Source organism: Podarcis erhardii (genome assembly GCF_964252035.2).
Source record: "Podarcis erhardii genome assembly, chromosome: 18".
In the NCBI taxonomy this organism is placed as follows: Eukaryota; Metazoa; Chordata; class Lepidosauria; order Squamata; family Lacertidae; genus Podarcis; species Podarcis erhardii.
Genome location: NC_138516.1, coordinates 2,794,811 through 2,822,440, shown reverse-complemented (window position 1 = coordinate 2,822,440; position 27,630 = coordinate 2,794,811). Strand labels below are relative to the sequence as shown.

The 27,630-nt window shown below is 49.7% G+C and overlaps 2 protein-coding genes across 3 annotated transcripts in view; one reads left to right on the top strand and one right to left on the bottom strand.

Annotated features, from left to right (window-relative positions):
- The first annotated feature begins 514 nt into the window (after window positions 1-514).
- On the top strand, window positions 515-19,002 carry ANKLE1 (ankyrin repeat and LEM domain containing 1). The gene is made up of 9 exons (XM_081846036.1): window positions 515-660; window positions 1,198-1,350; window positions 4,125-4,230; window positions 6,842-6,950; window positions 9,085-11,850; window positions 12,680-12,842; window positions 14,582-14,753; window positions 17,169-17,298; window positions 18,190-19,002. The coding sequence occupies exons 1-9, from the start codon at window positions 548-550 to the stop codon at window positions 18,360-18,362; spliced, it is 3,885 nt and encodes a 1,294-aa protein (XP_081702162.1). The 5' UTR covers window positions 515-547; the 3' UTR covers window positions 18,363-19,002.
- A 4,926-nt stretch (window positions 19,003-23,928) lies between these two features.
- ABHD8 (abhydrolase domain containing 8) overlaps window positions 23,929-27,630 on the bottom strand; it is a 29,194-nt gene continuing 25,492 nt past the window's right edge. For both annotated transcript variants that reach the window (XM_081846319.1, XM_081846320.1), the window contains exons 4-5: window positions 26,515-26,731; window positions 23,929-24,109 (exon numbers count right to left, since the gene is read on the bottom strand). In XM_081846319.1, coding sequence (XP_081702445.1) covers window positions 23,954-24,109; window positions 26,515-26,731 — 373 coding nt within the window. In that variant the 3' untranslated portion in view covers window positions 23,929-23,953. The remainder of the gene's footprint in view (window positions 24,110-26,514; window positions 26,732-27,630) is intronic.

Here is a 27,630-nt window from a genome sequence, read left to right as displayed (position 1 = left end):
AAATGCCGGAAATCTTGTCTGCGGACAAAAGTACCGAGTCCTCTATGTCTGTCTTAGGCTGAATGGGGGAAGCGGACAAACAGAGCCAACGATACCGTCAATCAAGTGACGTAAACATCAACTCCAGACCAATCAACAGGGCGGGCGGGTAAAGGAAAAGGGGCAGAGGCCTGATGCCCCTTTTCAACCTATCCACACAGAGGATTCTCTTTCCCCCCGCCTACCAGTCCCTCCTCGTTCCTCTTTTTACTGGGCAACCGAGCAGTCAGTCATTGCGACAGCCAGCCAATGAGAAACCCAGACAGGCCTTGAGAGGGAAGCTTCAAACTTTAAAAACAAGATGGCGGCGGGGGCGGCGTTGCCGCTGCGACAGCGGCTGTGAGGGAGCCGCGGCGGGCGCGCGGCCCTCGGCCGGGGCTGCGCGCGCGGCTCTTCGGCTGCGTCTCGAGGCGACCCCGCCGGGCCGAGATTCCGCCGCCGGCCGCGCGGGGGTGAAAGTAGCCGCTGCCTCCGGTGGGAAATCTGCGCATGTGCGGGCGGAGTGAGCATGCGCAGATGCGCCTCCTCGGCCCCTCGGCCGCCCTCTAGTGGCGGAATGGAACCAGGCGCCCTGCCGCTCTCGGTCCGGCTGCGCGAGGCTCTGTCGGGCGGAGAGTGCGAGTAAGCGCATGTGTGAATGCACCTGTTCACGTGTACACGTGAATTTCTCTAGCGGCTTCTCCCTCTTTTCTTCGTTTGTTCCTTTCTGGCTTTGCAAAAGCTTTATTATGTAAAAAAAAACTACCCCTGAAATTATTATTATTAATTTTATTAATTATTTAATAAAATTAATTAATATTAATTAATTAATATTTATTATTTATTAATTATTGAATAATTTTATTTATTATTATTATTATTATTTGTATAAGAAAAGCACTGGTGGTATTATTACTAATAATAATAATAATACCACCAGTGCTTTTCTTCTAGAAAAAAGGTGCCGGTACTTTCCATGAAGTTACAGTAAGTGACACACTTTTAATCAGTGCTTTTCTTCTAGGGAAAAACGGTGCCAGAACCCTGGAGAACCCCTAGGAAAAAAAGCACTGATTATTACAAAACGTAAATCTCTCCAACTGGTTTTGGGGGCTTCTTGGCTTGCAGATCTTAATTCCTGGAATTTTATCTCTTTGTTGCTGTATCCTTGCTTCCCAGGATGGTCGAAGCCCTTCTCCAGCAGGGAGCGGACCCTAACTTGGTTCTGCCTGAGGGGATTGCCGGCATCCACCTTGCCGCCGGCATGGAACAGGAGAGTGGGATCCGGTGCCTTGCCCTCATCCTCCGGTATGGCGGAGACCCCAATATCAGGTATTCATAGAATCATAGAATGATAGAGTTGGAAGAGACCCCAAGGGCCATCGAGTCCAACCCCCTGCCAAGCAGGAAACACCATCAGAGCACTCCTGACATATGGTTGCCAAGCCTCTGCTTAAAGACCTCCAAAGAAGGAGACTCCACCACACTCCTTGGCAGCAGATTCCACTGTCAAACAGCTCTTACTGTCAGGAAGTTCTTCCTAATGTTTAGGTGGAATCTTCTTTCTTGTAGTTTGGAGCCATTGCTCCGTGTCTGCTTCTCTGGAGCAGCAGAAAACAACCTTTCTCCCTCCTCTATGTGACATCCTTTTATATATTTGAACATGGCTATCATATCACCCCTTAACCTCCTCTTCTCCAGGCTAAACATGCCCAGCTCCCTTAGCCGTTCCTCATAAGGCATCGTTTCCAGGCCTTTGACCATTTTGACCATATTCTGCAGGGTCCTTCTGCTACATCCATGGGGAAATGAGCTCTGAACCCACCAGCGGGCATCTAGTGTGAGCAAACGTATTTGGCATCAGATTATTTGCATACCCTGTAGTGTTTCTCTGGTGAAAATAGGGACATCCTATTTAATAATAATAGTATTTAATTAATTTACTGTTTTTACCCCACCCATCTGACTGGGTTGCCCCAGGAATTCTGGGCGGCTTCCAACATACAGTGAACGCTCAGGTTGCGAATGTGATCCATGCGGGAGGCACGTTCTGAACCCGCAGCGCCACGTCTGCCACACGTGGGTTGCGATTTAGCGCTTCTGCGCATGCTTGAGCACAGAAACCCGGAAGTAACCCGTTCCGGTACTTCTGGGTTTCGGCGCGTCCGTACCCCGAAAATGCACAACGTGAAACATCTGTAACCCGAGGTCTGACTGTATATAATAAGATAAAACTTTAAGCATTACCCCCAAAAAATCCCTATACAGTGGTGCCTCGCAAGACGAAATTAATCCGTTCCGTGAGGCTCTTCGTTTAGCGGTTTTGTCGTCTTGCGAAGCAAGCCCATTGACAGCTTAGCGGATTAGCGCTATTAGCGGTTTAGCGGCTTTTAGCGGATCAGCTGATAAGCGGCTTAGGGCTTAGGAAAAGGGGGGGGGGAAAGGGGAAAAAACCCCGCAGGAACTCGCAAGACATTTTCGTCTTGCAAAGCAAGCCCATAGGGAAATTCGTTTTGCGAAGCGCCTCCAAAACGGAAAACCCTTTCGTCTAGCGGGTTTTCCGTCTTGCGAGGCGTTCGTCTTGCGGGGCACCACTGTACATGGCTGCCTTCAGATGTCTTCTAAAGAATATGTAGTTACTTTTTTCTTTGACATCTGATGGGAGGGCATTCCAGAGGGCAGGCACCATCACCTGGTTCCCTATAACCTCACTTCTCACAGGGTGGAAACCGCCAGAAGACCCTCGGAGCTCGACCTCCATGTCTGGGCTGAGCGATGGGGGTGGAGACGCTCCTTCAGGTATACTGGGCCAAGGCCGTTAAAGTCAACACTGACGCTTTGAATTGTGCTCGGAAACGTGCTGGGAGCCAATGTAGGTCTTTCAAGACTGGTGTTATGTGGTCTCGGCGGCCACTCCCAGTCACCAGTCTAGCTGCCGCATTCTGGATTAGTTGCAGTTTCCGGGTCACCTTCAAAGGTAGCCCCACGCAGAGCGCATTGCAGTAGTCCAAGCAGGAGATATCCAGAGCATGCACCACTCTGGCAAGACAATGCGCAGGCAGGGAGGGTCTTGGCCTGCGTACCAGGTGGAGCTGCTAGACAGCTGCCCTGGACACAGATTTGACCTGCACAACCAGTGGTCTATAATAACAATAACAATAATAATTTATTATTTATATCCCGCCCATCTGGCTGGGTTTCCGCAGCCACTCTGGGCGGCTTCCAACACAATATTAAAATAAAGTAATGCATCAAACATTAAAAGCTTCCCTAAACAGGGCTGCCTTCAGATGGTAGTTCTCTTTGACATCTGGTGGGAGGGTGTTCCACAGGGCGGGCGCCACCACCGAGAAGGCCCTCTGCCTGGTTCCCTGTAGCTTGGCTTCTCGCAATGAGGGAACCGCCGGAAGGCCCTCAGTGCTTGACCTCAGTGTCTGGGCAGAACGATGGGGGTGGAGATGCTCCTTCAGGTATACTGGACCGAGACCGTTTAGGTCTGACCTCAAGATAACAAAATTTTAACGTCAAGAACCATGCAGATCCAGAGACCTGCTTTACTTTAAAGGGAAAGATCGTAGTTCAGTGACAGAGCATGCACACCTTGTATGAATCTCTGGAGTCTTGGGGGGGGGGGGGGGAGGCGCTGGGTAGGAGAGCTGCTGCCAGTACTAGGTTGGGTGCTTGGCTGCCCGTTGTTCGTGACAATAAGCCATTGCAATACAGTGGTGCCTCGCAAGACAAAAAGAATCCATTCCGCAAGTCTCTTCGTCTAGTGTTTTTTTCGTCTTGCAAATTAGCGGATTAGCGCTATTAGCGGCTTTTAGCGGCTTAGCGGATAAGCGGCTTAGCGGCTTAGAAAAGGGGGGGGGGAGGGAAAAAACCCGCAGGAACTCGCAAGACATTTTCGTCTTGCGAAGCAAGCCCATAGGGAAATTCGTTTTGCGAAGCGCCTCCAAAACGGAAAACCCTTTCGTCTAGCGGGTTTTCCGTCTTGCGAGGCGTTCGTCTTGCGGGGCACCGCTGTAAATTGGGGCTCTTGACGCCCTTCAGGCCTTGGGCACCTAACGTTGCGCAAGGTGCAATCCCAGGATTTTCTTGTGATTCAGGTCTGTGGACGGTCTCACCCCCTTGCATGTGGCAGCCGCCTGGGGGTGCTACACGTGCCTAAAGCTTTTGCTGATGGAAGGAGGAGACCCCCACCTGGAAGACCAGGTAGGCCAGGGGGGCGGGGGGGGGCGACAGGGTTGCAGGGACACTTTCCTTCCTGCTGCCCTTATACCACACCTCTTTTGGGACCGACCTGTGACACGAAAGTCCACCTCATGCAAACCTGGCACGTTCCTTTGCGTGCTGACTCGGAAGCAGGGTGGATTTGATTTAAATCAAACTGATTTAAATCACTAGTCAGTAAGACTTGATTTAAATCATATTTTCTTTTACAGAAAGACTCATTCTTGCTGGTATAATCTTCACATTTACAACCAGATGAAGGTTTCGTTTTTGGAATAATACATTTTCAGAGTACAGTGGATACTCGGCTTACGAACATGATCCGTGCAGGATGCACGTTCGCAACCCGCAGCGTTCGCAACCTGCATCTCCGCGCACACGGGTTGTGATTCGGCGCTTCTGCGCATAACCCATTCTGATACTTCCGGGTTTTGGCAGCAACCCGAAAAAACACAACCTAAAGCGGCTGTAACCCGAGGTATGACTGTGCAGTCATACCTTTGTTTTCGAACAGCTTAATTCTCAAACATTTTGACTCCTAAATGCCACATATCCAGAATTGAGTGTTCCAGTTTGCAAACTATTTTTGGAAGCCGAACGTCCGATGGGGCTTCTGCAGCTTCCGATTGGCTGCAGGAGCTTCCTGCAGCCAATCAGAAGCTGTGCTTTGGGTTTCCGAACATTTTGGAGGTTGAACGGACTTCCGGAATGGATTCCATTCGACTTCCAAGCTACGACTGTAGTTTTTACAGTTAAATCAAAAATTACTGATTGGGTTACACTATTAGAAATACATAGACAGCTAATTATGAAATTATTGTGAGGTTTAATAAGTTAACTGTTTATATTTTGAGAACTTTTCTGCTGTACTTTATTGGAAGGAGAAAAATAATCATTTCCTTAATAACAATTTAAACTATTTAACTAAAACAATAGCATTATAGCATATGTATCCATGTTTGTAACTGATGTGGTTAAACAATTAAAAAAAACCTCACATGAAAAACTTAAAACAAATCCTTATTTCCTGATTAATAGCTTTTGGACTATAATGTAACTTAAATGAAAACTATCTTTAGAAAGATTTTTCTTCCGAAAGCATTTTATTTTAAAAATCCAATTTAAATTTTTTTAAAATCTGTTTTTTGTTTTTTTTAAATCATTGATTTTTATCCACCCTGCTCCGAAGTAAAATCACATCAGGTTCAAGCAGGCTTGCTCCCAAGCGGGTGTTTGTGGGATTCCAGTCCTTGTTCGGAGGAAGCCATGCTTCTGAATACCAGTTCCTGGAACTGCAGGAAAGGAATCACAGAATCATAGAATCCTAGAGTTGGAAGAGACCACAAGGGCCATCGAGTCCAACCCCCTGCCAAGCAGGAAACACCATCAGAGCACTCCTGACATATGGTTGTCAAGCCTCTGCTTAAAGACCTCCAAAGAAGGAGACTCCACCACACTCCTTGGCAGCAAATTCCACTGTCAAACAGCTCTTACTGTCAGAAAGTTCTTCCTAATGTTTAGGTGGAATCTTCTTTCTTGTAGTTTGGAGCCATTGCTCCGTGTCCGCTTCTCTGGAGCAGCAGAAAACAACCTTTTTCCCTCCTCTATGTGACATCCTTTTATATATTTGAACATGGCTATCATATCACCCCTTAACCTCCTCTTCTCCAGGCTAAACATGCCCAGCTCCCTTAGCCGTTCCTCATAAGGCATCGTTTCCAGGCCTTTGACCATTTTGGTTGCCCTCCTCTGGGCACGTTCCAGTTTGTTGGAGAGTTGCTGTTGAGCTCACACACTGCTTGCTGGCTTCTGGCTGGGCTCTGTGGTAAACGGGATGCTCTCTGGGCCCCCTTTGACCCGTTCCAGCAGCCGTGCTCTTTTTAAGTTCTTCTAGTCATAGCCTAGGACCCACGTACCTACGGGACCGCCTCTCCTGGTATGCCCCGCGGAGGACCTTAAGGTCCACAAATGACAACACTTTGGAGGTCGCAAGTCGCAAGATTGGTCTCAACTAGGGCCAGGGCCTTTTCAGTACTGGCCCCGACTTGGTGGAACGCTCTGTCCCAAGAGACTAGGGCCCTGCGGGACTTGACATCTTTCTGCAGGGTCTGCAACACAGATCTGTTCTGCCTAGCCTTTGGTTTGGACTCAGTCTGACCCTTAGGTTTCCCTCCCCTTACGGTTTTGACTTTTAAAATGAGGCTGCATTTTAACCTTATTTTAATTTTTTTTTCCTTTTTCTTTTTTTCTTATTATGTTTTTACTGAAATTTTATTGATGTTAGTTGCCCTGAGTCCAGCTCTGGCTGGGGAGGGTGGGGTATAAATAAAATTTATTTTTATTCTTGTTATTATTATTATTACAAAGATAGTTAGAGTAGACCCACTGACGTCATGAGAAACCATTCCGGGGAGAACCGAAGCACTGGCAGTTGACGAGTTGAAGCTGTGAATTTTTATTCTTGGTTACCTGGCCCACGTTAATTGGAATAAGGAGGGGCAGGGAAGGGAAATTGGTTGGAGAGAACCAGCAAGCCCAACTAGCTCAGGGAGAGGCCCAGCTCCTTGGTCCTCTAGCCTCTTCTTTCTCCCAGGACGGGAACACTGCCATCGACCTGGCTTTGGAGGAAGGGAACGAGATGTGCCTCCGTATCTTGCAGGGGTTCCTGGATGAGGCTGGAGAGGAGCGGCACCTCTGCATGAGTAAGTAGGGAGAAGCAGTCAAGCTCTCCGCCCCCCCCCCACGCAATGTTATCTTCGCCTCCTATCCCCCGATTTCAAACTTTACGTTCTCATTTGCTTGCTATGCCGAAACAGAGCTTAGCAAAAAAATGTGAGCATGAGAAAACATGAACCTGTTTAAAATATTTCGTGCAGGTTTCCTTAAACTCGGGGGCCCCCCAGATGTTTTGAGACTACAATTCCCATCACCCCTGACCACTGGTCCTGCTAGCCAGGGATCATGGGAGTTGTAGGCCAAAAACATCTGGAGGGCCGAGTTTGAGGAAGCCTGATTTAGTAGTTTTTAAGATGAAAGCGTGGGTGGCGCTGTGGGTTAAACCACAGAGCCTAGGGCTTGCCAATCGGAAGCTTGGCAGTTCGGATCCCCGCGACGGGGTGAGCTCCCGTTGCTCGGTCCCAGCTCCTGCCAACCTAGCAGTTCGAAAGCACGACAAAGTGCAAGTAGATAAATAGGTACCACTCTGGTGGGAAGGTAAACAGCGTTTCCATGCGCTGCTCTGATTTGCCAGAAGCGGCTTAGTCATGCTGGCCACATGACCCGGAAGCTGTATGCCGGCTTCCTCGGCCAGTAAAGCGAGATGAGCGCCGCAACCCCAGAGTCGGCCACGACTGAACCTAATGGTCAGGGGTCCCTTGACCTTTACCTGTACCCTTTAAGATAAAAACGAGAGCATCCTCTTACGAGATCTTTGAGCAGAGGAGAGAAAGTTGACCAACAACTCTGTTGTTATTAACTTGTTTGTATCGGCCAATAAATATCCCAGGCACCCAGTGTCTTATCGTTGGCACTCCTAATGCTGCGGCCTCACGACCCCAGCCTCGCTCACTACCATTCAGACAATCTGCAGCGACGCCGGTTTCAAGAAGGTGACCCCACCCCACTGGCCCTTCCGATTATTACCAATCTGAATACAGTGGTGCCCCGCAAGACGAATGACTCGCAAGACGGAAAACCCGCTAGACGAAAGGGTTTTCCGTTTTGGAGGTGCTTCGCAAAACGAATTTCCTATGGGCTTGCTTCGCAAGACGAAAATGTCTTGTGAGTTCCTGCGGGGTTTTTTTCCTTTTTCTAAGCCGCTAAACCGCTTATCAGCTGATCCGCTAAGCCGCTAAACCGCTTATCAGCTGATCCGCTAAGCCGCTTAACAGCTGAGCCGCTAAGCCGCTTATCAGCTGATCCGCTAAGCCGCTAATAGCGCTAAGCCGCTAAGCCGTCAATGGGCTTGCTTCGCAAGACGAAAAAACCGCAAGACGAAGAGACTCGCGGAACGGATTCTTTTCGTCTTGCGAGGCACCACTGTAGTTTAAACCCACCCCCCAGCCTGTAATATTCTGCCTGTTTATACACTTACTTTATCTTTGATCTACGGAGCGGATATTTTACATTTTGTAGTTTTGGGCACTTGCATCAAATAAGAAAAGAGATTCCGACTAAACATTAGAAAGGTCTGACTTTAAGAGTTGTCCAACAATGGAACAGACAGATTGGATGCTTATCGGTCAGGGATTCTATAGCTATAATGCCTGCATTGCAGGGAGTTGGGACTGATGATCCTTGGGAGCCCCTTCCAACCTAATATTTAAAAAAATGGAGGGACGCGGGTGGTGCTGTGGTCTAAACCACTGAGCCTCTTGGGCTTGCCGATCGGAAGGTCTGCAGTTCGAATCCCCACAACAGGGTGAGCTCCCATTGCTCTGTCCCAGCTCCTGCCAACCTAGCAGTTCAAAAGCACACCAGCACAAGTAGATAAATAGGTACCGCTGCAACGGGAAGGTAAATGGCATTTCTGTGTGCTCTGGCTTCCGTCACGGTGTCCCGTTGCACCAGAAGCAGTTTAGTCCTGCTGGCCACATGACCAGGAAAGCTGTTTGTAGACAAACGCCGGCCTGAAAGTGAGATGAGCACTGCAACCCCATAGTCGCCTTTGACTGGACTTAACTGCCCAGGGGTCCTTTACCTTTTACAGTTCTTTTCTGCGATTTTCAAAAATGATTGAGCTGTGTGGCAGAATGCCAGCAACTCCTGTTTCCCTAATTTCTGACGCTCAAATTAAATAATACTAGCCTCGTTTGCCCCTCTTTCTTTTTTATACAGGCTACCGAAGAGAAGAAAGCTTCCTCTCCACCATGACTGAAGACACCTTGAACCCTGGGCGGTCCTTGAGGCTTTACGACGCTTGCCCCATCCTCTCGGGCGGAAGCTTGCGGCATCCTCCGGATGAGACCCTTCAGCATGCGAAGCCACCCACCTTCCTTTCTCGTCCTCCAAAGAGCCAAGATAAAACTTGTTCCTTTGAGGACAGGATCGCTTCTTCGTTCCTAACGGAGTGTTCCTTGGCTTCCAGCACTTTGTCCGATCAGAGAGACCTCTGTGCTCAGCCGGCAGCCTCATCCAGCTTGGGCAGCGTGCTTGGGCGGCCAGCCCCCAGTCCCTTGGCAACACGGTGTTTTCACATCAGAGGACCCGAGCCCCTCAAAGCAGATCTTGGCACAACCCAAACTCCTTGCGTCCAGAGCACTACAGCTAAGGGGTCCCCTTTGCCTCCAGACGGCGCATTTCCCCCCTCCACTTTAATCGACCGTAAGCTGAGAGCGAGCCTCGAAATACAGAACGCTAACAGATCCCAGGAGATCCCCGGGCCCTCTCCCAGCCATGCAGTTGTGTCCGAATGTGAAGCAGATCCCGTTGCCGGCATGCAGGATCCCAACGCCACCTTCAACCTCTCCCACTATGGCAGCTTCCTAGACCCAGACCTTGTGGTGAGAGCCACGGGCCACGAAGGGCTGGACGTCACCTCGCCCGATCACGCCTACCTGTTCACCCGGGAGAACGCTGCAGCCGTCTCGGACCTGGAAAAGACGGTCGTGGTCAATGCGGAGTTCCTGCCGAGCGGCTGTGGGAATCTGGGTGGAGGCACCGAACGAGCCAAATCATTTAGTGAAAGCTCAAGCAGTGGCCAGTATGCCTCATGCGACAGCGAATATTACGCAAGCACTACGGAAGCACTCCGCTGCAGCGAGGCTCAGAACCAGGAGGGAAGGGAGGCCAGCTTGAGCTGTTCCACGTGCATCTCCCACAATACTGGGAGCAACAGTTTAATGTCAGAATTGTCCTTAGGCCCATCTTCTAGAGGACCGGTAAGCAGCTCCGGAGAGCCGGTTGAGGCGTTTAGCGAGAGGAATTCTCCTGCTAGGTCTGACCGCCTGAGACATTTGTGTGACAGAACTGGTTGTAAGGGGGCTTCTTCCAACACATGCGCTGGGAGGCAACCTTTGGACCTGTGCAGCTTTGGGAAGGACGAACGGCCCAAGAACGGCGAGCAGCCACGTTTCTCCCAAACGACCCAGGTTCTTGCAAAATGCCCTTTGCAGAAGTGGGGGAACCAAGGCACGAAGTCTCCGCCATTGAGGGAAACGCAGAAGCCAGGGATTTCTGGAGCAGAGAATGAGCACCTTTCAGAAATTTCCTCTCCCATCGTTGGGAGAGTTGGTACCTGGGAACAGCAAGGCAAACTAAAAGGGAGTGGGTCACCTGAAGCTCAGGAAAGGTTGAGTACAGAGGAAAGGAGAGGGTCTCACTCCACAATCACCAAGGATGTGGAGGGGCACTTGTGGACTCCAGAAACGGTGCTCATACAGAAGTCATCTGAAGAGACGTCTTCCCCGGGAAATGAGAGCTCTGTCCCTCCCGGGATGGTCTGGGATGTGGCTGAAACAATGGCTGTCCCTCACCAAACCCCTCCAAGCACCAGAGAAGAGGAGCCTGCCAGCTTGGAGGCCAAGCTGAGGTCAATGATGCTGGCAACCAGGGTCTGCCATTCACCACTGCTCCAACCCCACCAAAGCCCCCGGCACGTTACGCCCCGAACCAAAAGCCGCATGATGGCGTCGGCTGCACACAATGCCAGCTCTTCGTCCTCCCTCTTCGACGAGACCCTGGAGGTGCCACAGCGTCCCAGGCGGAAGAGAAACCCTGGAGGGCAGGTTCCGGCCTCCGGCGAGAGGCAGGATCGATCCGCCGGCCCAAGGAACAGCGGCCTGCCTGGTGCGGCTGGAGGCGAGAACGGTGGACTCGATGACACCGTATTAATCGGGGCTGGTCTCGGCAGCTGTGAACCAGGCAGCTGCTCAGGGTCCCTCCCTTCGGGCTGCCCTCTCATCAGCCCGGATACACCAGGAAGTTCTGGGAGAGATGTTTGCAGAGAGTATGACCGTTCTGACACCAAATGTGGCAGCGACCGTGTGACAGATTCAGAGGAAGAGCTTCCCTTGAAGGAGGAGAAGCTGCCACCAGGGAATGGTGCCCGAGAAAGCCTGGATCCTGTGCTGCCTCGGGGTGAACCTGAGCGGCTAAGTGCCAGGCGTGGTAGGACCAAGAGGCAGGCCAATCGTTCGCGAGTGAGCTTCAGCCGACTGCCTGCACCGAGAGTGTCCACCTGCCCGTCCGGACAGATGAGTCCCATTGCCCAAGATGTCCAGCTGTCGCCCGGTGGCCGTCCAGTGAACCTGAGCGCCACCGAGCCCGTGGAATACCTTTACGAGGATGAAGGGCACGCCCTCGTGGAGCGCCACATCCCTTGCACGGACGATTCCGTGGCCAACACCACCAGCTCCGAAGACACCGTCATCTACGACTGGCGGGCATACACCGGTCAAGCGGCCGAGCCGGCAGATGTGGGCAGTAGCTCTCCGCCAGCCGCCTCTGAACTGAGCCACCTCTCAGACGAAGCGCTAGTCCGGCAGCTTCGAGACTTCGGTGTCAACCCGGGTCCTGTAACGGGACTCACCAGGAAAATTTACCTGCAGCTGCTTGAGAAGCTCATGAGCGACCCGAAGACCAAGGCCCGGAAGGGCTCTGCAGGTGAGTCGTTGCTTTGCCTAGGGGTGGGGTGGGGGCCTCAAGCCATTGATTGAGGCCTTGCTTTGCATGCACGAGGTGCCGGGTTCAACCCCTCCAGGGCGTAGCTCTCAACCTTTCCCTTTTTAAAGGGAAATTCCCTTATTCCGGATAGGATTCCTCGCAAGAAAAGGGAAAAGTTGACAGCTATGCTCCAGGGTCATCTCCAGAAAGGGTATCCTATGTGCTTCTTTGCCTTTAACTGACATGCCTTTAAAGTTGAGGGTGGGGAGTGGTTTACATATCTCCTTTGCTGATTCTAATTTGCAGGCTAAGGGGCTGAGAGCTCCTGTTAAAAATAATAATATTAATACACGAATCCCCACCACCACACACACTTACACCTGTTCTGATCTAGGGCTGGGCGATATCTGGTTTTCAACATCGCAATATATCACCAGCTAAACATCGCGAAATGTTGATAATATCACGATGTCTGACATAAGAACGAAGCTGTGTAGAGGCACCGGCTGGCTTCACTGTTTTTTCCCACATTGTGATTTTTACACAACACACACACACACACACACAATTTGCAATGTATTGCCAGGTCCAAAATTATGAAACCGAGATCACGATGTGGACTTCAAACCAGTTTAGGACAATATATCAGTATATCGCTCAGCGCCATTCTGCTCGTGCACAATATAACAAAAGTCCGCTGTGATCGTATACTGAGATAATATTCCATCGTTCTTTCCTTGTTACGTGTCGTGTGCGTCTCTCCACCATGTGTTAACAAACTTCTCTGTTTTGCTGGGGGTGGCGTTGTCTGTTCTTCACTCGCCTCCAGGCTACAGCCCGGAATTGTCTTCTGCCCTGGACACTTACCAGATCCCAGATGGCCAGGAGGACGAGATGGCTTTGTCCAGGCAGTTCGACCAGCCAGACAAGAGCCGCAAGTGGAGGGAGGGTCTTCTCAAGTCCAGCTTCAACTACCTGCTCCTGGATCCCAGGTGTGGAAGCTTTTCCCTGACTCTGCCGTCCCGGCTGCCGCTGGGGGGAAAGGAGGCAATTCCTACCTTTTCAGACTCAGCTGAGTTTTGGGAGAAGACAGGGGGTATAGTTTGACAGCGTGCAGTCTTCTCCACGGAACAGAACCCTTAGGGTGTTGTCAGGCCTCTCTGGCCATGCGAGGAAAGGGCTTGGGGCCTGTCTCTCCTTGCCTCTGCTCCACGGCCTCAGAGCCCCATCTGATCACCAGTTCAAACGGAGAAGAGCTTGTCAGCTGGTAGAGCACAAGTCTCTTAACCTCAGGGTTGTGGGTTCGAGCATTGCAGGGGTTGGACTAGATCGGAGTTTCCCAAACTTGGGTCCCCAGCTGTTTTCAGACTACAACTCCCATCATCCCTAGCTAGCAGGACCAGTGGTCAGCGATGATGGGAATTGTAATAATAATAAAAATAATAATTTTTTATTTATACCCCGCCCTTCCCGGTTCAAAAACCGAGCTCAGGGCGGCTAACAACAAATTTAAAACACTTTAAATCACTTAATTATAAAAGCAGCATAAAATACGGTATAAAAACATGAATAACAATAAAAATAAAAAATCAATTAGATAATCCCCAGGGCTAGCTGGCTGAATTGGTCCTACTTGGGCCAGTGAGGAGGCCGAGGGAGAATTAGCTGCGGGATCTCAGAGCGGGTGATCTTCATAAAAGGGGAGGGAAGAGAAGGGAAATAAAAGATCAGGCTGAATTCAAATTAAAGGCCAGGCAGAATAGCTCTGTCTTATAGGCCCGACGGAAGGAGATTAAATCCTGAAGGGCCCTAGTCTCATGGTCAGAAAACAGCTGAGGACACAAGTTTGGGAAACGCTGGACTTAGGTGACCCTCATGATCCCTTCCAAATCTGCGGTTCCATGATTCTGTGACCCAGAGGTGGGAAGGCTCAAGCCCTGGCGTCCAAGGGCCAAATTCTCCCCAGGCCACACAGAACATCCTTGCCACTCCTGCTTTGCACACCCCCCCAGGTGGCCTGGCTGGGTTGTACCCTTGGAACTCTGATCATGCCACTAGGTTAACTGGATGGAAGTAGCATTTTCATCCATTTCTCCACCTGCTTTGGCCTCTGTCTCTGCATGTCGCCTCTGGAAGGGAATGCAGCCCTCGGGCTGAGGGAAAGGGTTCCTGATCCCCGATCTAGCGGGGTTGCATTTTGTGAGTGCGTGTGTCTCACAGAGACCATATTGTGCCCTCTGCCTGGTTCCCTGTAACCTCACTTCTTGCAGTGAGGGATATGCCAGAAAGCCCTCGGAGCTGGACCTCAGTGTCCGGGCTGAACGATGGGGGTGGAGACGCTCCTTCAGATATACTGGACCGAGGCTGTTTAGGGCTTTCAAGGTCAGCACCAACACTTTGAATTGTGCTCGGAAATGAACTGGGAGCCAATGCAGATCTCTCAGGACCAGTGTTATGTGGTCACTCCTAGTCACCAGTCTAGCTGCTGCATTCTGGATTAATTGCAGTTTCCAGGTCATCTTCAAAGGTAGCCCCACGTAGAGCGCATTGCAGTAGTCCAAGCGGGAGATAACTAGAACATGCACCACTCTGGCAAGACAGTCTACGGGCAGGTAGGGTCTCCGCCTGCATCTCAGGTGGAGCTGGTAGACTGCCAGTTGTTGGTCCATCGCTGCCTCCCATGGTGGCGAGTTCCGCCATTTAACTCTGCCCTTCTGCCTGTGCCCGACAGGGTGACCCAGAACCTGCCCTTCCGCAGCCAGTACATCAGCCGAGCCGAGTGTTTCCGGACATTCATCAGCGCCATCTTCTACGTGGGCAAGGGGAAGCGCTCCCGGCCGTACTGCCACCTCTACGAAGCCTTGGCGCACTACCAGCAGAGCCGGAGGAAGCAAGGCAGACAGGTGGAGGCAGAGCAAAGCCCGGGGCAGTGCCCTGCTCTCCCCTCCGGCCCTCCTCTGCTGGCAAATGCTGGAAGGAGGGAGGCTGGAGCCAAGCGAGCACTTGGCTTGTATGCTTACCTGGGAATAAGACCTACTGAGCCTAAAAGACTTGTTCAAGCTGATAAATAACGCCAGTGGAGTCACTAAGGGGCTCCCTGCTTGCTGTTATACAGTCTGCCCTGAGCATATTGTATGAGTTGGCTGTTGAGTGGAGAGTTGGATATTTGCGGTCTTTTCTTTTTCGTAGCAAAATACAGTGGTGCCTCGCAAGACGGAAAACCCGCTAGACGAAAGGGTTTTCCGTTTTGGAGGCGCTTCGCAAAACGAATTTCCCTATGGGCTTGCTTCGCAAGACGAAAATGTCTTGCGAGTTCCTGCGGGGGTTTTTCCCCTTTCCCCCCCTTTTCCTAAGCCGCTAAGCCGCTTATCAGCTGATCCGCTAAAAGCCGCTAAACCGCTAATAGCGCTAATCCGCTAATCCGTCAATGGGCTTGCTTCGCAAGATGAAAAAACCGCTAGACGAAGAGCCTCACGGAACGGATTACTTTCGTCTTGCGAGGCACCACTGTACGTTTATAAGGACTAGTAATATAACAATATCACTATGCCCAGAAGTATGTGTTTATAGTTTTCGCTAACTATCAATACAGTTCTAGTTACGGGTAGGTAGCCGTCTTGGTCTGCCATAGTCGAAAAATAATAATAATAAAAAAATCCTTCCAGTAGCACCTTAAAGGTAAAGGGACCCCTGACCATTAGGTCCAGTCGTGGCCGACTCTGGGGTTGCGGCGTTCATTTTGCTTTATTGGCCAAGGGAGCCGGCGTACAGCTTCCAGGTCATGTGGCCAGCATGACTAAGCCACTTCTGGCGAACCAGAGCAGCGCACGGAAATGCCGTTTACCTTCCCGCTGGAATGGTACCTATTTATCAACTTGCACTTTGATGTGCTTTCAAACTGCAAGGTTGGCAGGAGCAGGGACCGAGCAACGGGAGCTCACCCCGTCGTGGGGATTCGAACCGCCGACCTGATTGGCAAGTCCTAGGCTCTGTGATTTAACCCACAGCGCCACCCGCGTCCCATAGTAGCACCTTGGAGACCAACTAAGTTTGTTATTGGTGTGAGCTTTCGTATGCAGGCACACTTCTATCAATACAGTCTTGCCCAATTTGCTACTTGTGATGTCTCTCACAAAAAGTTTGGCTGAATTGTGCATCATGCTGGTAAATAAACAACCTGTTCCATGTTAACTAGTTCCAAGGTGAGCCTCGCCACCCCGCCCTCCGGTCTGACAACCGCTTCCGAGGCCCGGGCGCATGAGGCGATGGTGCCCAAGCTGAGGCCAGGAGCTGGGGGGCAACAGCAGACCCAGCCCAGGCACCCTCTCCCTGCCAGGCAGTGCCACCCAAGTCCCCTCTAAGGCTCAAGGGAAGCCAGGTCTAGGCAGGTGGATGGGCAGTTGGGTGCCTTACCTGCACTCTCATATGGAAGAGGAGGCTGGGGCAGCTCAGGCCCAGTCCATTTTACCCCCCACCCCCATTTGGGAGGAGCAAAGGGGTCCAAGACCTGTTGGCACCTATGAAACCGTGTGCATGGGGTGAGGCTGCCATCTTCGTGCCTTGGCAGCTGTTTTTTGAGAATCATCTGGATAAGTCAGGCCCCTTTTGGCAGCAGGAGGCATCCTGTCTTTTTTTATATATAATTATATTTTATTAATTTTTCCATACAATCGTACCACATTACAATTTCTGTTAAACTTTTCGATTTTTTGACTTCCTTCGGCTTCTCTGCCAATCATTCGAAATTTAATTTTTTTAAATACACATTTCCAAATTTTGATATTGCCTTTATACCTAACCCCCTCTTATATTTTACTTTTTTACAATATTTCTTATTTTATCACAGAGCTTCTCTAAATGCCACTAACGTTATTTCGTTATTACTTATACATTCCCAGTAATCTGTTAATTTTCCCCAGTCCTCGATGAATTTTTGATCTCGTTGATATCTAATCTTCCCAGTCAGTTTATCAAGTTCTGCATAGTCCATCAGCTTCGTTCTCCATTCCTCCAACGTTGGTAAATTGTTCTTGTTTCCATTTCTGAGCCAGTTATATTCTTGCCGCTGTTACTGCATATTGGAAAATTTTATGATCCTTTCTATTTATTTCATTGCCAACAATTCCTAAGAGAAAAGCCTCTGGTTTCTTAACAAATGTATATTTCAACATTTTTTTTCAATTCATTGTATATCAACTCACTTTCTTGCATTCCCACCACATATGAAAAAATGTACCAGGGAGGCATCCTGTCTTGGAACAGATCTGAAAGCAAAGACTTGTTTTCTGCCGCTAACCTGCTCCCTTCCTCCCCTCCAGGCCTGCTCCAAAGTCCAGCATATCCTGGAAATCTGGGCCAGCGGGCAGGGGGTCATCTCAATGCATTGCTTCCAGAATGTCATTCCGGTGGAAGCTTACACCAGAGAAGCCTGCATGGTGGATGCCATCGGTAAGGCGCATGCCAGAGGGAGCTAAGGCTGAAGGGCAGGCTCCATCCCAGGATAGCTCAGTCGGTAGAGCGTGAGCCCCTTAATTTCAAGGTCATGGGTTTGATCCCCACATTGGGGGCGTGCCCTTTTAAAATGTGTCAGGGAAGGGGGAATTATTGTGTTGCTGTTATAACAACACTTTGGAGGTCACAAGTCGCAAGGTGGTTAGATTGGTCGCAACTAGGGCCAGGGACTTTTCAGTACTGGCCCCGACTTGGTGGAACGCTTTGGCACAAGAGACCAGGGCCCTGCGGGACTTGACATCTTTCCGCAGAGCCTGCAGGTCAGAGCTGTTCCGCCTGGCCTTTGGTTTGGACTCCGTCTGTCCCATATGTTTCCCTCCCCTTATGGTCTTGATCTATGGGCTACTTTTAAAACGAGGCTGCATTTTAAATTGCATTTTAACCTGCATTTTAAATTGTTCCCCCCATTATGTTTTTATTGTAATTTTACTGAGCCCAGCTCTGCCCAGGGAAGGCGGGGTATTAATAATAATAATAATAATAATAGTAGTAGTAATAATAATAATAATAATAATAATAATAATAATACATTATTATTATTTGTTGTTTTTATTTTGATTATGCATTTTATGTTGTGATTTTGCATCTTGTGAACCGCCCTGAGACCTGTGGGTATAGGGCGGTTTAATTACTTAATAAATAAGAAAGAGAGAGAGGATAGCTTATAGCTCCAAGCAGCACTTCCTGGAAACCCTGCCCCCCCCCCCAGTCCTAATTCAGACATCCGCTCTGGGGAGGGGGAGGGGATACTGTGGTCAGTGGTATCGAAAGCCACTGGGAGATCTAGGGAGATCAAGCAGCTCACGCTCCCCCTGTGTCTTCTTCCAGGGCTGAAGATGCTGACCAATCAGAAGAAAGGGAATTACTACGGCATCGTGGCGGGCTGGCCTATGAGGCGGAGGCGCTGCCTGGGCACCCACCTCCTTCACAGAGCCATGCAGATCTTCCTGGCAGAGGGGGAGCGGCAGCTGCGCCCCGCGGACATCCGCACAGGCCAGTGACAGCTGCCTGGCTCGCGAGGCGCTCTTGGCGTGGCCAGCACCCAACCACCTGGACCCGACCGACACGATACCCGTGGCCTGGTCAAGGCAGTCGTCACATCATGCCCAAGGGCTTGGGCTAGGACAGGCTTCCTCCACCTCAGCCCTCCAGGTGTTTTTGGCCTACAACTCCCATGATCCCCAGCTAGCAGGACCAGTGGTCAGGGATGATGGGAATTGTAGTCTCAAAACATCTGGAGGGCCGAGGTTGAGGATGCCTGGGCTAGGACTTGCCTTGTTGGCTCTCCACCCCCCTCCGGCTCGGCTTGGAGTTGGGAGTTCATGGGGAATGCGGAACTCCCTGCCACTGGATTCCCCAATGTCTCAACAGGAGAGAAGGATCTGTGTTGGACAAGCTTGAATTCGCTCTTGATGCACATTGACAGAACTGAATGTTCATATCTCTCTTTAAACAGAGTCTCCTGTGCCCTCAGAAACACATATATATGTAGCCGTCGGACGTGTGCTTTTACTGTTTTTAATGTTGTAATTTATGCTTTTGTACTTTTTTTATATGTAGCTTTCTAATTCGGTCCTCCTCTTCCTTTGGATCATGTAGAGTTGGTGAAAAATTAAATGTTTTTCTAGGATCGGGCAGAAACGCGTGGCCACCTGTCCTCTTTCCTCACCCCCACCCCACTCCTCCTGCCCCTGGTGGGCGATGTGGCTTCCGGCCTCTGCTCTCGCAGCTCTTTTCAAAAGGGAGGAGGAGGACCTAAGAGCTGAAACGGGCCACTGTGAGGACATCCATTCCACCCTGGCACACACAAACCCCTGCTTTAACGCAGGACCTGCATTTTATAGCTGTCCATCTTTTGCTGAAGCATCTCCAACCATCACCTCTGAGCACGCAGACCTCAAAACAGCATCAGGAACGCCTGGTCCCCAAAGGAGCTGGCTTCATAACAATTTTTAAAAATGATTAATATATTTTTCGCTCCGTAAGATGCACTTTTTTCCTCCTAAAAAATAAGGGGAAGTGTGAGTGTGTCTTATGGAGCGAATGGCGCTGTGCAGAGAGGTAGAGCTGCTCAGCGCCCCTTCAGCGAAGCGGGAGGAGGAATGGAGCCCCTTCTGTTCCTCCTCCCGCTTCGCTGAAGGGGTGCTGCGCAGCTCTACCTCTCTGTGCAGCATCTGTCCTGCGAAGCCGGAGGAGGAACAGAAGGAATCATAGAATCCTAGAGTTGGAAGAGACCACAAGGGCCATCGAGTCCAACCCCCTGCCAAGCAGGAAACACCATCAGAGCACTCCTGACATATGGTTGTCAAGCCTCTGCTTAAAGACCTCCAAAGAAGGAGACTCCACCACACTCCTGGGCAGCAAATTCCACTGTCAAACAGCTCTTACTGTCAGGAAGTTCTTCCTAATGTTTAGGTGGAATCTTCTTTCTTGTAGTTTGGATCCATTGCTCCGTGTCCGCTTCTCTGGAGCAGCAGAAAACAACCTTCCTCCCTCCTCTATGTGACCTCCTTTTATATATTTGAACATGGCTATCATATCACCCCTTAACCTCCTCTTCTCCAGGCTAAACATGCCCAGCTCCCTTAGCCGTTCCTCATAAGGCATCGTTTCCAGGCCTTTGACCATTTTGATTGCCCTCCTCTGGACACGTTCCAGTTTGTACGTGTCCTTCTTGAACTGTGGTGCCCAGAACTGGACACAGTACTCCAGGTGAGGTCTGACCAGAGCAGAATACAGTGGCACTATTACTTCCCTTGATCTAGATGCTATACTCCTATTGATGCAGCCCAGAATTGCATTGGCCTTTTTAGCTGCTGCGTCACACTGTTGGCTCATGTCAAGTTTGTGGTCAACCAAGACTCCTAGATCCTTTTCACATGTACTGCTCTCAAGCCAGGTGTCACCCATCTTGTATTTGTGCCTCTCATTTCTTTTTGCCCAAGTGCAATACTTTACATTTCTCCCTGTTAAAATTCATATTGTTTGTTTTGGCCCAGTTCTCTAATCTGTCAAGGTCGTTTTGAAGTGTGATCCTGTCCTCTGGGGTGGTAGCCCCCCCTCCCAGTTTGGTGTCATCTGCAAATTTGATCAGGATGCCCTTGAGTCCATCAAGGAGTCCCTTCTGTTCACCAAGGAGTCCCTTCTGTTCCTCCTCCAGCTTCGCGGCAACACGCCTGTCCCAGAAGCTAGAGGAGAAAGAGAAGGGTCTCCTTCTGTTCCTTCTCCAGCTTTGCAGGACAGCTGCTGCGGCTTTTCCCTCTCTGCACAGCACCTCTCCTGTGAAGAAGAGAGAGAGAACTGCGCAGCGCCCCTTGAGCAACACACCTGTCCTGGCTTCTAACTTAGCCATGCCTCTTCGGGCAGGTGTAGCCTTCATCCCACTGCCCTGAAGAGGCTTGGTGCGGTTATCCCAGAAGCCAGAACAGCCACACGGAATCCCAGAAGCCAGATCCCTCTTGCCGTTCTGGCTTCTGGGATTTATAATTTTTTCTTGTTTTCCTCCTCTCAAAACTAGGTGCGCCTTATGGGTTGGTGCGTCTTTTGGAGCGAAAAATACGGTAATTTTTTTAAAAAGTTCAGGAATAACCTTGAGGTGTGGGTGAGCTCTTCCTTCCTTGATTTCTCCAAGCTGCACAGCCATCTGCGGGGGCTGCCCTAGATTTCCTTCCTCCAGTGGCGGGGTGGACTAGTTGACCTTCAGGAGTCCCCTTGCCAACTATGGTTTCCTCATTCTTTCACTTGGAAAGGGCAAATTTCTAGTCTGCTTTGTGGTAAAGGCTGAAGATGTCAGAAAGGCTCAAGCGAACCTCCATTGGAGGGTCGTTACGAGGATGGGACAGGCGACGGGAGAAACCTGAACTCGGAACCAGTCTCTTAACTGCCTGAAAGGAGACACAAGAGGGAAGGAACCAGGCCTACTGCACAAAAGCAAATTTGCTATTTGTTCTACCTGCCGTTGGCCCCCAGAAAGTTTCTCAGAAGGAAATGTGGCCCTCAATGATAGTAATGTTCCACAGCTGTGTCGGAGACTTATCCTTCCAAGCCTCTACCATCTCGACTCTTTTCTGCAGATCCAAGAAACGACTCCTTTATCTGTTGAGAATATAATACTTTTATTTGAGGGTCTAGGGTGACACTTACCGCACAATCCCGTTTCGTCTCCTGGCTGGAAAGAGCCTGGATCTGTGGAACTCACAGCAGCAGGCTCCCTCCACCCCTCAAAATAAATAAAAACAAAACAAAACCATGGATCAATTTCCAAGCTGGTTAAAACAGTCTCCTAAGAATACAGATTTTTTAAAAATAATAAAAAAGGTATTAAGCTGTTTATTATGGTTACGATGCTACTAAGGAGGCTCGACACTGGCTTGCTTGTGTGTGCTCATAACAAGCAAAGTTCTGGCTGCCCTTCCGTGGACACGCAACAAGGGTTTGGCTGCCTTGGAATTCCAGAATCCCAAACTGCAATCCCATACTCTCTTACACGTTGCAGAAAATGGCTGTGAGCTGCATTAGGATAGGCAGGTAATAGTGTAGAGTGAATGGAGTTGCCATTTGAAATGGTCTGGGTATGTGTGTGTGTGTGAATTGTTCCAACCAAATAACAGTTTTTTTGGAGCCGCTTACAGGAGTCCTGAGTCAGGGAGGCCTGCTCACGGCAGGATCAAATAATAACTTTTTAAAATCTAATTTGGGACAAAAGAGAGTTATCAGGCAGGGCACCACTGCCATTCTGAACTGATCTGTCTCTGGCCACCCTCCCCGCCGTACTGTGACTTGTGTGAATGTTGCGGCTTGGCAGGTTCTGGGTTGGTGAAAAAACCAACCAAACATCAAGAAGAGCGCATACAAAGTTAGGATTGGGAGAGGTGGCAAAGTCATTGCGAGTATACGATTCAAACCCAGCAAAATGCTGGAATACTAATTTTTTTAAATGGCTGCAAATTTCTCTCTCCTGGGTGTGTTGTTGAGTAAGGCGAACGCTTAGAGGTCAGGAATCTCTGGCCTGCAGGCCTGTGTTGCCATCTTCCCCAAACCCCTGCTCATCTGGGTCTAATCCTGCACTGGCTGTGCACCGTGGCTGGGAAGAAAGCCTTACGGCAGAAAAGGCAGTGGGGCTTAATTCCAGCTGACGTGCGGCGCTTAAAGCTGTTTGAAGCCACTCATTTAAGAGAGCGGGGGAGAGGAAGAAAAAGGTATCTGTTAATTTCAAGGTGAGATGCGGGGCTCACCTGTCTATTGTGCCATCATAGCGATGTCATGCAACTGGGAGGTCAAATTCAGCCTGCGAGGCCCGCCCTGATCAGGTTCCAGCCCTCGAAACCAAAACGGTCTCCCACCCCGGATCCATCTGGGTTTGTGCCCTTTCCCCCTAAAGCCTCGCCAGATTTTGGAGCGGCAACATCAAGGAGCAGATTTGGAGAAGTCGCCTTTTTCTGTGCCCTGCCGCTTCTGATCCAAGTCTTTATCATTAGACCAAAGCAGCTGTTCCTAAGATGAACAAAATGAAACAAAAGCCCCATTCCCAGCCAGAACTCTTTTTTGCAATTCTTTTCCATTTCTCCTGGTGAATGGGAAGGGAGGGGAGCTTTTCGAAGGTTTGATACGGAGGAATCGGGCACTGGCAAAATAAGGAATTACTCAGTTACGGGGACTTTGCTCTCCCAACCAAAGTGCCAAAGATTGTGGAGAGCAGAGAGGTGCCTTTACCCTGAAATACCTTTGGGTGGTGCAATTTTTCACAGTACATTTACAAGCTGCCAAAGACTAGAAGCGAACGAGGTACCCCCAAACTCCAGAAGGGCTCCAGGACCTTCTGCCCAGAGAATGCGGAGGTTTGGAGGCGATGTGAAGAGAAGGGGAGGAGGTGTTTCATGGGTGAGTAAATACTGGGGAGCCCTGCCCCCTGAACCTCTTGGCAAGGGGCTTGGCAACACCTGCCCCATGGCAGAACCTGGCACTGGCACTCGTCTCAAGCAATGGGCAAGTGTTCGAATCTCCCCACTGCCTTCTCCTTCCTGGCTCAGCCAATGTGGAGAATTTGTTTACCACACCCGGTGGGCCTTCGAGGGGCAGAGGGAATTCGGGGAGAGAAGGGTCGCTGATTTAATAAGTTGCGTACACAAATCCGGGTGGGTTCAATCGCGCCTGAGTCAGCTTGGCCGGCTCCCAAACGGAGTCGAGGTTGCCATCTTGGGACAGGTCCTGTGGAAGCGCCACAACCTCTTTTCTGCAGCCTGCCAGAGGCTGAGCATGGAAAAACGAACGAGAACACTACAAGGGGGAAGGCGAGGGCGAAAGCTCAGGGAGCGGCTGACCCCTTTCCTCCCACCTGTCTTGAGGGTCCACCTCACTCGGCCACGACCCTGCATGTGCCCAGCCCACGAAGGTCCAGTCTGCTTCTCTGCGGAGGAGGAAAGAGCCTTTTCTGCCCGTCCCGCAGCGCCGGGAGGAGGTGTCCGCCGGCCACAGCCGCACCTTCTACTGCCGCAGGCTCCAAACCAGAAAAAAACATCCCTCTGGAATCAGCAACGTGAGGAGGCCGCTAGTTTCACGAAGTAGCTGTTAAGGGTTTTGGTATTTTTATTTCTTATTTCTTCTCTGCTTCTGTTCCATCCGCGGCTGGGACAGCCTCCGGCTCCCATAACAGGAACTCGTGTAAAAGGGTGTTCACTGTTTCCGGACACTCCATCATGACCATGTGGCTGCCTTCGTCAATCACCTTCAGGAAAGCGATGAGCAGGATCTGGGGGGGAAGGACATGGGCAGGAGAAGGTTGGAAAGGCAGTTCCCTGCTCCATGGAAGCCTAGAGGGCTCATCTCAACCCTCTTGTTATAACAGTAATAATTACTACAGTCATACCTCGGGTTGAAGTAGTTTCAGGTTAAGTATTTTCGGGTTGCGCTCCACGGCGACCCGGAAATAATGGAGTGCATTACTTCCGGGTTTCACTGCTTGCGCATGCGCAGACGCTCAAAACAACGTCACGCGCATGCGCAGAAGCGGCAAATCGTGACCCATGGATGCGGGCTGCATTTGCTTCAGGATGTGAACGGGGCTCCGGAACGGATCCTGTTCGCACCTAGAGGTACCACTGTATATGACATCTGAAGGCAGCCCTGTTTAGGGAAGTTTTTAATATTTAATGCTGTATTGTTTTTAACACTCAATTGGGAGCTGCCTAGAGTGGCTGGGGAAACTCAGCCAGATGGGCGGGGTATAAATAATAAATTATTCTTATTATTATTATTACTACTACTACTACTTTTATTATTTCAATTTATATACTGCCCTTAAACAGAAGATTCCAGGGCAGTATACAACATTAAAAACACATTACAGAACTTTAATGATAAAAATATAATAAAAAAAATAGTGAAAGACAGCCTAATACAGTGGTACCTCAGGTTAAGAACGTAATTTGTTCTGGAGGTCTGTTCTTAACCTAAAACTGTTCTTAACCTGAGGTACCACTTTAGCTAATGGGGCCTTACGCTGCCGCTGCATGATTTCTGTTCTCACCCTGAAGCAAAGTTCTTAACCTGAGGTATATTTCTGGGTTAGCAGAGTCTGTAACCTGAAGCGTCTGTAACCTGAAATGTCTGTAACCCGAGGTAACCCCGTAAAAATAGTCATAATAACAGTCTTTCGTAAACATAGTCATAATAACCCACGCTTTCACAGGTCACATAGATCATAGAATCATAGAATCATAGAATCCTAGAGTTGGAAGAGACCACAAGGGCCATCGAGTCCAACCCCCTGCCAAGCAGGAAACACCATCAGAGATCATTTAATAGCCACATGCCTTGGTAAAAAGGAATGTTTTTTGCCTTGCACCTAAAGACATGTAGCGATGGCCCCAGGCCAACCTCTCCAGGGAGAGCATCCCACAATAGGGGAGCCACCACCGAGAAGGTCCCGCTCTCTTGTTGCCACCCTCCAAACCTCTCTCGGGGGGGGGGGAGCATAAAAAAGGGCCTCAGATAACAAGCGCAGGATCTGAGTCGGTTCATACAGAGAGAGGTGATCCTTAAGGTATCATCATTATTTACTATTATCATTAAAAGAAGGAAGAAGGGAAGGCCACTCACTCAGTGGTAGATAATTACAACACTGCTCACCGATCTTGTCTACCCATTTGCTCCCCACCTCACCTGCCCTTTTACACCTCACCCGCCCCTAACCTGTCCCCACCAAAGGACCCTCCACTCTTTATCCAAGCCCCACCCCAAGCTTTTAAAGGAGGGGAGGAACTACCCCCAGCAGCTTGCTAAACTGCTGTGTGAAGCACCTCCCAGCTTGCCTTAGGCTGCAGCTGGTGCAAATTTCAGGTTCTTATGACCCCCCCAGGAGTTCCCTGTTTCTAGGCATATAACCATAGAATTGAACAGCACTAAAGTGCACTGAGGCACACCAGAAAACATTATCCCGTTTCTCTGGCCAGAGGTGAAGTTGCTGCTCTGCGGAATTCTACAGTAAAGAAACCTCCTGCCAACCTAGCAGTTCAAAAGCACGTCAAAGTGCAAGTAGATAAATAGGTACCGCTCGGGCGGGAACGTAAACGGTGTTTCCATGCGCTGCTCTGGTTCGCCAGAAGCGGCTTAGTTGTGCTGGCCACATGACCCGGAAGCTGTACGCCGGCTCCCTTGGCCAATAAAGTGAGATGAGCGCCGCAACCCCATAGTCCCCTTTGACTGGACTTAACCGTCCAGCGAACCTTTATCTAACCACAAAGCCTTCTTGGGCTTGCCAATCAGAAGGTTGGCGGTTCAAACCCCTGCAACGACGGGGTCAGCTCCCGTTGCTCTGTCCCTGCTCCTGCCCACCTAGCAGTTTGAAAGCACATCAAAGTGCAAGTAGATAAATAGGTACCGCTCTGGCGGGAAGGTAAACGGCGTTTCCGTGTGCTGCTCTGGTTTTGCCAGAAGTGGCTTAGTCATGCTGGCCACATGACCCGGAAGCTGTATGCCAGCTCCCTTGGCCAATAGAGCGAGATGAGCGCCGCAACCCCAGAGTCGTCCGCGACTGGACCTAATGGTCAGGGGTCCCTTTACCTTTACAGTAAGAAACACTCCTGGGCAAGGAGAAAGGCAGGGGATTGGAGTGGGATTTCACGGGGATTCAGGGCATGTTTGCAAAAGCGTTACCTCAGCCATCCGTTGGTCCTCCTCCACAGGGACAAATTTGTCGTGCATGCCGTGAACGAGGAGGACGGGCACGGTCAGCTCAGCATGGTAGACCTCATCCCCCTCCGGCCAGTACTGGCCGCTCATCATGGCTCTCAGGACGAAGGATGAGACATTGAAGGCGTTCCCTTCCTTCAGCAGCTGCTTCTCCTTGGCACCTTGGCGGGCAAAGCCAGCCCTGCAAGGGGAGCCAAACAGGCAGGGTTAATTCAGCACGGATATTTATTCGTTTTTTATGTATTCGTTTAATACTTGGGAGGATTTGTTGCCATGCTCTTCGGCTTTTTTTAAAAAAAAGGCTCCGGGGGGGGGGGGGCAGCTGAGAAATCGGTGAAAGAAAGAAAAGGAATGAGATCGATATACCAAGACATGGCACAAAAGGAATATACTCCAGGAGGGAGAAGAAAATAAGCAAACCCAGGGCTTAAGACTATAAAAAGACATGACGCAAAAGGAAATTACTTTAAAAGCTACACACACACACTTCAACAGCCCAGTGAGGATAGATCACTCTCAGGAGCTGTGGAATGCAGAGTGACAGGTATTTTTTAAAAAATTAATTAATTAAATTAATTAATTAATGGGGGGGAAGGTTTGAGGGAGAGTTTGAGGGGAAGGAGAGAAATAATGAATATGTAGTGTTTAAACTTTTGGAAAAGGTAATAAATATTATTTTTTAAAAAAAGAAGAGAGAAATAATGAATATGATACGTTTTGATATGTTGTTATGTTGAAATTGCTAATAAAACCATTTATAATAATAATAAAATAATTAATTTGATTAGACATTCATACAAACATTAATACACATACACTTACAACCATAATATCATGATAACAACAAAAAATAACAACAAAAAGGGGGGAAAGGATAAGAAGAAAAAGAAAAGAAAAAAGTTAAGAAGTAAATAAAATAGGTGGATGATAATACACCTTTGTGAATTCCCTCCACCAGTGCTTGTCATTTTTTCATTCAAGATCATGAACCACTACATTATTTCTCATAGTATACTATTATATTATCAAGACAGCTTTACGACCTTAGTCTAAACATACCATGTTAACTTTAGAGCAGTG

Excerpts from the sequence above, each read along its gene's own strand:
- ANKLE1 (XM_081846036.1), top strand. The coding sequence starts at position 548 with ATGCGCAGATGCGCCTCCTCGGCCCCTCGGCCGCCCTCTAGTGGCGGA. Across the intron at positions 14,754-17,168 it reads GGAGGAAGCAAGGCAGACAG|GCCTGCTCCAAAGTCCAGCA; the intron begins GTGGAGGCAGAG and ends CCTCCCCTCCAG. Across the intron at positions 17,299-18,189 it reads CTGCATGGTGGATGCCATCG|GGCTGAAGATGCTGACCAAT; the intron begins GTAAGGCGCATG and ends GTCTTCTTCCAG.